The 11670-nt window shown below is 41.4% G+C and overlaps 1 protein-coding gene across 4 annotated transcripts in view; it reads right to left on the bottom strand.

The window, feature by feature from the left end:
• Window positions 1-7867: 7867 nt before the first annotated feature.
• gnaz (guanine nucleotide binding protein (G protein), alpha z polypeptide) overlaps window positions 7868-11670 on the bottom strand; it is a 44799-nt gene continuing 40996 nt past the window's right edge. For all 4 annotated transcript variants that reach the window (XM_064942575.1, XM_064942578.1, XM_064942577.1 and 1 more), the window contains one exon: window positions 7868-9304. In XM_064942575.1, coding sequence (XP_064798647.1) covers window positions 8960-9304 — 345 coding nt within the window. In that variant the 3' untranslated portion in view covers window positions 7868-8959. The remainder of the gene's footprint in view (window positions 9305-11670) is intronic.

Raw genomic sequence — 11670 nt, 5'->3', positions numbered from 1 at the left:
TTTGTTCCGCATTGTTTCCACTTTGCCCACCAACAACATTGTGAACATTCATACTATAGATGGCCAGTGGATACTGCTGGATACCACAGTGGTTCTTGCCTTTGCAATGGGATCTACTGTAAGACATATTGAGTTTTTTTTTAAATTAGATTTCCTTGATGGATGGATAATATTGAACATTGACAGTCCTTTCTGTCTGTTTTCCATACACTTTCAATTATACACCCATAACCACCTCTCCTATCATCCAGTAACTCAAATGTTTTCTGTAGGGGAGAGTGGGGTAAGTTGAGCCACTCTTGTTTCTAGGAAACCATACCGAAAATTTGTAATTTGACCAAATGTTTAGGAAGAGGCCGTCATTTCATGGAGTCTGTGAAGGAAGAAACCGCATGGAAAAAGTGGTAAGCAAGTCAAGCTGAAAATAATAATAATAATAATAAAAAATTCCACCAAGTCAAATACATTTTTTGTGTTGGGGTCTGTTTAAGCTTCAATATGAGGTCCTGAACCTAGAATGAAAGTGCATCCTTGTAGTTGTGTGGGCTAATATAGTCAAAATGTTTGCCTTTGTGTAAGTTGAGCCAATAGCAAGTTGATCAAATTGAAGTGTTTTCTTCTCAGACTTGTTGCTGGGATATGAGGTAACAACAGGGCCTAGCCTATGTTAAAAGTGTAAAAAATAGTACAAAGTCTTTGTTAGGTGTTAAGTCTGTGTTAAATATGTTTAAAATGCTTAAAAGACAAAAAATAGCTATTGTGATAGTATTCAATTGTGTTTGGGAAATAAAGATACACATGCTTTAAAAAAGGTTGGTAATATTTCATTCAATACATACATTTGTAGGCAGCTTAACTTATCCAATACATGGGGTAAGTTGTACCAAGAGACCAATTTTTTGGGGGGGACAAGCTATGTTTTCAAAACTGTGATGTGTAAATAAATTCAGAATATTTTCTGGGTTAAATTTTAGTCATTTAGCAGACACTCTTATCCAGAGCAACTAACAGGAACAATTGGGGTTAAGTGCCTGGCTCAATGGCACATCAACAGATTTTCAACTAGCTTGGGGATTTGAACCAGCGACGTTTTGGTTATTGGCCCAACATACTTAACCACTAGGTTACCTGCTACCAAGGAATATACACATCCTGAAATAAAAAGTGCATTCGGAAAGTATTCAGACCCCTTCACTTTCTCCACATTTTGTTACATTACAGCCTTATACTAAAATAGATTTTTTTTTTACTTCCCCTCATCAATCTACACACAATACCCCATAATAACAAGCAAAAATGGGTTTTTAGACATTTTTGCTAATTTATACAATATAGAAAACTGAAACATAACATTTACGTAAGTATTCAGACCCTTTATCAGTACTTTGTTGAAGAACCTTTGGCAGTGATTGCAACCTTGAGTCTTTTTCGATATGACGCTACAAGCTTGGCACATCTGTATTTGGGGAGTTTCTACAATTCTTCTCTGCAGATCCACTCAAACTCTGTCAGGTTGGATGGGGAGCATTGCTGCACAGCAATTATCAGGTCTCTCCAGAGCTGTTAGAATGGGTTCATGTCTGGGCTTTGGCTGGGCCATCGGGTTCTTGGTCACCTCCCTGACCAAGGCCCTTCTCCCCTGATTGCTCAGTTTGGCTGGGTGGCCTGCTCTAGGAAGCTTCTTCAAAACTTCTTCCATTTAAGAATGATGGAGACCACTTTGTTCTTGGACCTTCAATGCTGCAGAAATGTTTGTTACCCTTCCCCAGATCTGTGCCTTCGACACTCTGACATCCACTGTCTTTTTTTAAACTCTGATATCCACTGTCAATTGTGGGACCTTAAATAGACAGGTTGTGCCTTTCCAAATCATGTCCAATCAATTGAATTTACCACAGGTGGACTCCAATCAAGTTGTAGAAACATCTAAAACTCAAACAAATGGCCACTATTACTATTCCTCCATAACCATACTCACAAAATAGGAGTATTGATGGAGACTCTCTCTCTCTCTATAGATGAGGCTTTGAGGTTAAAACCATGTGTGGCTACAGGGTCATTAGGTCAGGGTTAAGATGAAGTAATCAGATTCTTACAGCCACTGTCCAGTCCCCAGACTGGAATATTAATTTCTGGTCATCTGCTGAGGGTCAGACTGAGCATCCTCCCCCTCAGAGCTGCTTAGCTCAATCAGCATAATTTGAGATGTAGAAATTAGGGATGGATATATATTGTGCTCCCACCCATCCAGGACATCTACTCGAAACGGGTGCCTGGGGAAGGCACGCAGCATTATCAAAGACCCTACACACCCCAGCCACGAGCTGTTCACTCCCTTACCGTCGGGCAGACGGTATCGGAGAATGAGGTGTGATGCCAACAGGCTCCGAGGCAGTTTCTATCTACAAGCCATCAGATGGTGGAACACTTGAACTGGACTGACCAACTGCTCTGATTCTACGCACCTGAGCACACATGCACTCACACATGCACACACTGACACAGACATATACACACACACACATATACATTCATGCTACACACACACATCACAACTGCTGCTACCAGACTCTTATTATATTGATCAGTACACTGGCCCCCATCCCCCCCTTCCCCAATACACGTGTAAATACTATAAATTGTTCCTTCCTGTATTATACTTATGCTAAAATGTTTATTCTGTTCAACTGAGACATTTATTTTATGTTTGTATTCACATCTTTTTTTATTTCTTATTGTTGTCTTATTGTTGTTGCAATCAGTGACGTCGTCGGAGAAGATGGCTAACATTTTATGTGCTCCTAATTGATTGTGTTTTTATGTTAGTTTTTTTGCATTGTTTCTAACTTGTTTTTTAACTTATTTTGTACATAATGTTGCTGCCACCGTCTCTTATGACCGAAAATAACTTCTGGACAGCGATTACTCAACACGAACTGGCAGAATATTTTTTTTTTACTTTAACGAGTCCAACGTGAATGCCGTACTGCTTTCCCGGGAACAGGCACAAATCCCTGTCATTTGCGTGAAGAGACGTCGGAGAAAAAGAGGACGGAGGTCGGGCTGCTTTCTGAGAATTCGTAGGCGATCGAATAAACCCCCCCTGCCTTCCGCTCTTTTAGCTAACGTGCAATCATTGGAAAATAAATTTGATGACCTACGGGGAAGATTAAACTACCAATGGGACATTAAAAACTGTAAAATCTTCACGGAGTCGTGGCTGAATGACGACATTATAATCAACCGTATGTTGATACACTGTATCGGCAGGATACAACAGTGGCGTCTGGTAAGACAAGGGGTGGCGGATTATGCCTTTATGTAAACAATAGCTGGTGCACGATATCTAAGGAAGTCTTAAGGTTTTGCCTGCCTGAGGTAAAGTATCTCATGATAAGCTGTAGACCACACTATCTACCTAGAGAGTTTTCATCTGTATTTTTCATAGCTGTCTAAATACTACCACAGACTGATGCTGGCACTAAGACCACACTCAATGAGCTGTATTCCTCCATAAGCAAACAGGAAAACGCTCACCCAGAAGCGGCGCTCCTAGTGGCTGGGGACTTTAATGCAGTGAAACTTAAATCGGTCTTACCAAATTTCTATCAGCATGTTACATTTGTAACCAGAGGGGAAAAAACTCTAGACCACCTTTACTCCACACACAGAGACAGATACAAAGCTCTCCCACGCCTTCAATTTGGCAAATCTGACCATAATTCTATCCTCCTGATTCCTGCTTACAAGCAAAAATTAAAGCAGGAGGCACCAGTGACTCGGTCAATCAAAACGTGGTCAGATGAAGCGGCTGCTAAGCTACAAGACTGTTTTGCTAGCATAGACTGGAATATGTTCCAGGATTCTTCCTATGGCATTGATGAGTACACCACATCAGTCACTGGCTTCATCAATAAGTGCATCGATGGCGTCGTCCCCACAGTGACCATACATACATACCCCAACCAGAAGCCATGGATTACAGGCAACATCCGCACTGAGTTAAAGAGTAGAGCGGGACTCTAACCCGGAAGCTTATAAGATATCCTGCTATGCATTCCGGCGAACCATCAAACAGGCAAAGTGTCAATACAGGACTAAGATCGTACTACACCGGCTCCGATGCTCGTCGGATGTGGCAGGGCTTGCAAACCATTACAGACTACAAAGGGAAGCACAGCCGAGAGCTGCCCAGTGACACAAGCCTACCAGACGAGCTAAACTACTTCTATGCTCGCTTCGAGGCAAATAACACTGAAACATGCATGACAGCACCAGCTGTTCCGGACAACAGGGTGATCACACTCTCCGAAGCCAATGTGAGTAAGACCTTTAAACAGGTCAACATTCACAAAGCCGCAGGGCCAGACGGATTACCAGGACATGTACTGCGAGCATGCAGTGACCAACTGGCAAGTGTCTTCACTGACATTTTCAACCTCTCCCTGTCTGAGTCTGTAATACCAACATGTTTTAAGCAGACCACCATAGTGCCTGTGCCCAAGAACACTAAGGTAACTTGCCTAAATAACTACCGACCTGTAGCGCTCATGTCTGTAGCCATGAAGTGCTTTGAAATGCTGGTCATGGCTCACATCAACACCATTATCCCGGAAACCCTAGACCCACTCCAATTTGCATACTGCCCTAACAGATCCACAGATGATGCACTCCACACTGCCCTTTCCCACCTTTACAAAAGGAACACCTATGTGAGAATGCTATTCATTGACTACAGCTCAGCTTTCAACACCACAGTACCCTCAAAGCTCATCAATAAGCTATGGACCCTGGAACTAAACACCTCCCTCTGCAACTGGATCCCGGACTTCCTGACGGGCCACCCTCAGGTGGTAAGGGTAGGTAACAACACATTTGCCACACTGATCCTCAACACAGGGGCAAGCCTGATCACCGACAACGACGAGACAGCCTATAGGGAGGAGGTCAGAGACCTGGCCATGTGGTGCCAGGACAACAACCTCTCCCTCAATGTGATCAAGACAACGAAGATGATTGTGGACTACATGAAAAGGAGAACCGAGCATGTCCGCATTCTCATTGACGGGGCTGCAGTGGAGCAGGTTGAGAGCTTCAAGTTCTTTGGTGTCCACATCACCAACAAACTAACATGGTCCAAGCACACCAAGACAGTCGTGAAGAGGGCACGACAAAACCTATTCCCCCTCAGACTGAAAATATTTGGCATGGGTCATCAGATCCTCAAAAGGTTCTAAAGCTTCACCATCGAAGGCATTCCGACTGGTTGCATCACTGCCTGGTATGGCAACTGCTCAGCCTCCGACCGCAAGGCAATACAGAGGGTAGTGCGTAAGGCCCAGTACATCCCTGGGACAAGCTTCCTGCCATCCAGGACTATACCAGGCGGTGTCAGAGGAAGGTGCTATCGTACCGGTACCCCCTGTATATAGTCTCGCTATTGTTATCTTACTGCTGCTCTTTAACTACTGGTAACTTTTATTTCTTATACATATTTTTTCAACTGCATTGTTGGTTAGGGGCATATAAGTAAGCATTTCACTGTAAGATCTACACCTGTTGTATTTGGAGCATGTGACTAATAACATTTTATTTGATTTTTGATTTGTTCGAGAAGGAATCTGCAAGTGAGCATTTCATTGTATGACGTCTGCCATGCGTATCCTGCACATACAACTAATAATTACACTTGAAACTTGATACATTATTGACTCAAATGCATTGCATTTTAACACATTTTAATGCATTGTTATTTGATGAGCTGGAAGATAAATTACTTTTATTTTTCAGCAACTTCTATCATTCCATGTGAACTTACTTCATGAAGCAATAATGCATCGATTCTGCTGCTATACATTTGATGTAATCGCCGGTTAATACTTGGTCTAACGATATGTTTATAGACAATTAGAGAATGTGACAAGTGTTGCTGGTCAAATCAACATTTAATTTATACTCCGGTGGAATGTCTGTAGATTGTCGCTGCAACTGTCAGTTTCCTTGTAGCACTGACATGAAAAAAGTTAAATGGCTGGTTTTACAGTCCATCTCTCGACATGTAGACAATCGTAGCGACATCGTGAACATTCTATTGTCTTCCGACACCAAACTTATGAACGTTAGGAAAAAGTATAAGCAGCCAGGTGCTCCAGATAGCATAATTTCTCTATTTTAACACCAATAAACCCATCTGTTTTAAAATTTAATTTGGTAAATGTCAACCAATTATTAAGCCAGGCAACTAAAAGCAATTTTTTAAACAATGTTTTGGTTCGTTATTAAATACTAGTTAGCTAGCTGGCTAGCCAGTTCAAATAATGACCAGAGGGTAGCTGACAATGTCTTAACTTTAGCATCTTTTTATTCATTATTACAAGAAAGTAAATCCAACAATATTATTATTTGCAAGGTAATGGCGAGCTTACAGAAAATCACTTACTGCCACAGTGTGACGAAATAAAAGTAGCTCATTCTATCTGATCATTTTAGAACTGTGGCAGTCCGGTAACCACGACAATGGACGTTGCGACAGTCGCAGAGACTTTTTTCATGTCAGTGCTACAAGGAAACTGACAGTCACAGCGACAATCTACAGACGTTCCACCAGAGTATAAATGAAATGTTGTTTTGACCAGCGACACTTATCGCATTGTAATTGTCTACAGACGTGTCGTTAAACTGGCCTTTCATAATAACAATGACAAGTTTGATGTCGGAAGACAATGGAATGTTCATGATGTCGCTACGACAATTGTCTACAGACATGTCGATAGACAGACTGTAAACCAGCCATAAGAAGCAGGCGCTGTGGCTGGCCAAACAATTACCCGTGGAACCATTAGCAGTAGGAAGGGGGTCAATCAGGGTTTGTGCTCTGAGTTGAATTTGTGGCTATCCCAACCACCTCTGCCACCCTGTCAAATCTCTGCTGCAACAATTTACTCGTAACTTAATTGCCTACTCTAATTGTGTGTTAGTTATTTGTCCCTCCCTTGTAGTGTAGCATGGTAGCTCAGATAAGAACAGGCTCTTTTAATTGTGATTTAGGAGAGAGAGAGAGAGAGATGGCTTAGGAACAGCATGTCCCACTCAAAAATTAGAAAATATTTTTTTTGTTGGCGGGTGTGGTGTTAGATTAGAATTAAAGGCATAGGAGCAGCAAAACATAATACCAGTGCTTCATCAGCATGGTGTGGAGCTTGTTCTCATAAAGTTCTGAAACATAGTAGTGTGTACTGTATTTCCCTGTACTCTCATCCTACCCATGACCACCACCCAAAAACACATTCTCTGCACAACCAGAATTTGCATAATTCATTTTATTTATTATTTTTATTGTTTGGCTAAATTGGTTGTTTTTTGTTGAAGTGAACATCCTGTAAAGTCAAGCCTGAAGCCCTTAGCTGAGTTGTTTCCTCTTCGCTGAAAAGGTGAGGGTTGGAGGAGAGAAGTAGAGCAGGGCTTTCTCTCTCTCACACACATTCTCTCTCTCTCTCTCTTTCACATTCTCTCTCTCTCACACACTTTCTCTCACTCTCACATTCGCTCTCTCACTTACAGTATTCCAGCTCAACCTTTTATTTATTGTTTTAACAGAGTGAACCTTACAGTATATTTACACATCATACCCACTGTATAACAATTACCATGTAGATAGCGCAAGGAGGATTAAACTGAAGCGTTTGTTTTTTCGCATTCATATTTCTTGCAGTCTTCAAACTTTTTTCCCTTTAACCCCCCCGACCCACTCTATCATCTCATGCTGGGTTTGTAATGAGCTTGCCATTGGCATCATCATCGTCACCATCTTCATCATAATCTCAATTTATAGTACTCTTTTCAATAAATTCCTCTTAGACAACAGCTGTACAATCGTACACAGTGTTTGACTTGTATATATATTTCAGGGAATATATTAGTTAAACCTAAAATAACAGAAAACAAATCCAAAATAAAAAATGATCAATATCCCAATTAACAAAATCATGCATGTTTTAATGTTTCTGTCAATAAAACCAACATTTATTGATGGGATCTGTTTTTATTTACACTAAAATTGGCACTGTTTTTGATGTCTTTGTTGCTGGAAACTGGAATGATCTTAGAGAACACCATCCACTCTATGGAGTGTAACACTCTCCTGGCAGGTCAGAGACCTGCTCTAAGGGGCAGGTTTGACAAACATACATTAAAAAAAAAAAAAAATGAAGAGGGACAACAGATAACCTTAAAGAGCCTTTTAGCCCTCAATAAATGAGATACAGTATGTGTAGAAAATACCCTTTACTTCAGCTTTCAACTGTGGCAGTTTTCTCCTTTGGATAGAAACCCTGTGACATAAGTCATGTCCTCCAACTATTTTCCCAGGACACCTGTGACTCACCATCTCCCTATACCTTGCCAGGTAAACCCGCAGTCCAGCTTTTTAGGGGAAAATCCACAGGAATTTATTGATTTTCGCAAAGCAGCATTAATTGACTGAGGCAAATCAAACAACCTAAAATGACAAACGTAACTCTGAAACTGCCAGTCAAGAACTCCTGCTCAATACCAGGTTTGGCAGGCAGAGGGTAGGGGTTGTCTTCAGTTTCCATTGTTTCCACGCCAAACAAGTGCTTGACAGTTGATCCCAAGTCCTTGTGTGTGAGCAAACATAAGCATGTGTGTGTGTGTGTGTGTGTCTCTACATACTCATATATTCAGTGCAAACACATTTATGCTGACCTTGGGTAAATCCCATCTTGACCTTTGACCCTCAACTCTAATATTTCAAGCAGATCAGTTGATCCTATAGCCGTCTCTGACAATCCCAACCCCCTTGCTCCACCTTGCAGGTTCTCTCTTTCCTACACTTCCTCAAAGAGACTGACAGACAGGCTTTGTGTGTAACGGGCCTGGTAGTGAATGGGTCTACTGCTGCCATGCAGCCCTCTCTCCCCTCCCCACCCTATCCCCAGTCCTAGCACAGCCCAATGTACTTGAGATTGTTCTGGATGATCACGTCCGTGACGGCGTCGAACACAAACTGGATGTTGCTGGTGTCTGTGGCGCAGGTGAAGTGCGAGTAAATCTCCTTGGTCTCCTTGTTGCGGTTGAGGTCCTCGAACTGCCGCTGCACGTAGACTGCCGCTTCCTCGTAGGTGTTCTGACCTCTGTAGTCGGCGAAGCACACAGTCAGAGGGATGCGCTTGATCTTCTCGGCCAACAGGTCCTTCTTGTTGAGGAAGAGGATGAGTGAGGTGTTGGTGAACCAGTTGTTGTTGCAGATGGAGTCAAACAGACGCAGGCTCTCTGCCATACGACTCTGTAGAGAGGAGGGTTGAAAGGGAGAGAGAAGAGGCAATCATGAGAAAATTGTTGTTCCCTCACGTGAGACACACCCTATTGACATGTAAGAGAAAGAGGCTGACGTTGGGCTAAAGCTGAAGATGACGTTAAATTAGTCATTTTTAGTGATTGTGAGTATGATTTGCTGTAACTGCTAAATCTTCCAAAAAATAAAATATGTTTCCAAAAACGAATTGAAAATGAGAGCACAATTTGACCCTGTAGTGTAGATTAAAAATTTCCACTCGAGCAGCCAAAGGTGTGGTTCATATGTTGTGTAAACATAGGCTGGAGACCTGCACTTGAACTCTCAACCCGGAAACAAACAGAGCAGGTCTTCTCTCTCACTTCAAGCTTAGCATGAGTAGAGAACTGTTACTGCCCACATGATGAGCACTAAATGAGTTACTGGAACTGTGCACAGTTAAAAAACACATCAAAGTCTTGTTTTTGAGGTCAGATTATGTACAGATGTACAGATAGCCTTGCCCTCTCTGACGTAAGACAAATGGGTGAAATGAGTATGAAATGTAATACCGTTGATTTGAAATACGTTTCAGGGAATTTCCTTGGTATTTTACACTGAACATATCCATGAACAGGAACAATTCTCAGTGTATACAGATGGACTAAGCGGCAGAATAAACCTGATAGTTTGAGCACATCTCTTAAGCCCATCCCAGGGATGACATATTTACTCTACTTTTGAGCTTTAGCCATGGGAGCAAAAGCATAGCCTGCCTGACATTGGCTTTGCTCAAAACACAACTTCACTGCCTTTTTTCTTTCTATGATTGCAATATTGTGTTTTTGGAGGCATGTTAAATGAAGCAATATACAATCTTGTGGTTCTTAGTTTTCTGCTACCAGACCAAGGCCCATTTGTTTGTGCTGCCTCAGAGATGTCAGCTGTGTATTATCCAAACCCCTAGGATAAATGTTATTTTCCTCCTAGGATGTTTTCCAAATTCATGAATGGAAGCCAGTTCTGTTCAAATGTGTAGCCATGAGGGCCACAGTCATAACTGTCAAGATCACATGCTCCCAAAAATGCAATTTGTTGTGAAGGGTTGTGTTTCAAACCTCTAAAACACATGAAATACAAAATGAAAAACCAAAGAGGACCGTAGACCTTTACACTTGTACCCATAGACGTGTTGAAAATGGCAGATTTGGGCCCTGATAATCGCCTAAATTGGAATGCAGTGGCTGTACAGTAAAATGCTATAAATTACGTCAGCACTTCACAGCGCTGTAGGATTTTGTCTGACAGCTGTTCTGAACATGAGCACCACACGAGACAAGTTGCCCCATCACTCCCGCTAATTGAGCAACTTTTGGACATTTTTGTCATCTGAGTGAGGGAAATGCTGTAAATTAATGAGACGTTAAAGATTATAATAACTACTGCTTTGATGTCATACAACAGGCTAGTCTTAGATTAGACATAAACAAATATCTGGGACACTGAAATTAGTATGATATGTTATGTTTGGTATGGCTACATAAGACAGAATTTAACTTAAGAAGAAAAACATGAACGTCTAACAACCCAAAGGTTGCGTGTTCCAATCTCATTACAGAGAGCTTCAGCATTTCTTTTTTGTAACCTCACAACTACTTCCTACTTTTTAGCTACCTTCAACTACTTAGCATGTTAGCTAACCCTTCCCTTTAACCTAACTCCTAAAATCAACCCTAACCTTACCCCCAACCCTAACCCCTAGCCTAGCTAACGTTAGCGTTAGCCATCTAGCTAACTTTAGCCACAATAAATTGGAATTCGTAGCATATCATTTGCGTATTGTAAATTCGTAAATACTGTACGAATTGCAATTCGTAACATACTCTATCATACGAATTGGAATTTGTAACATATCATACCAAATGGATGATAGACATCCACAAATTAATACATACCATACCAAATGTAAAATATCATACTAATTTGAGTGTCCTGGATTTTCGTTTACTATGTTATGTCTACCCCTGAGTCCAGATCGCAGTCATACAAGCAAGCCAAACACCCATGAGTCCAAATGTGCACGACATTTCCATATCATGAAACTAATGTCATATACAGTGTCAATGTTTATGATCACTTTGTTTGATATACAGTTACAACATGAAATGGTGTCATAGCCTGGGTTGTTCTGAACACAATGAGCCTATGTTTGTCTGTTTTGAAGAAAATTTGTCTCAGAACGTGCTCCTGAATGCACTCATTACTCCTTTCTATGCGCATCACAATTACGTTCTGTTTCTCTGAATTGCCTTGTGAAAGCCTAACACTATAACATCGTATTTTAGAATTTAGCTAGTCATGTTGGCAGGAGAACAAGC

The sequence above is a fragment of the Oncorhynchus masou genome, chromosome 28 (assembly GCF_036934945.1).
Source record: "Oncorhynchus masou masou isolate Uvic2021 chromosome 28, UVic_Omas_1.1, whole genome shotgun sequence".
Lineage (NCBI taxonomy): Eukaryota > Metazoa > Chordata > Actinopteri > Salmoniformes > Salmonidae > Oncorhynchus > Oncorhynchus masou.
This window is presented reverse-complemented; position numbering and strand designations above follow the sequence as displayed.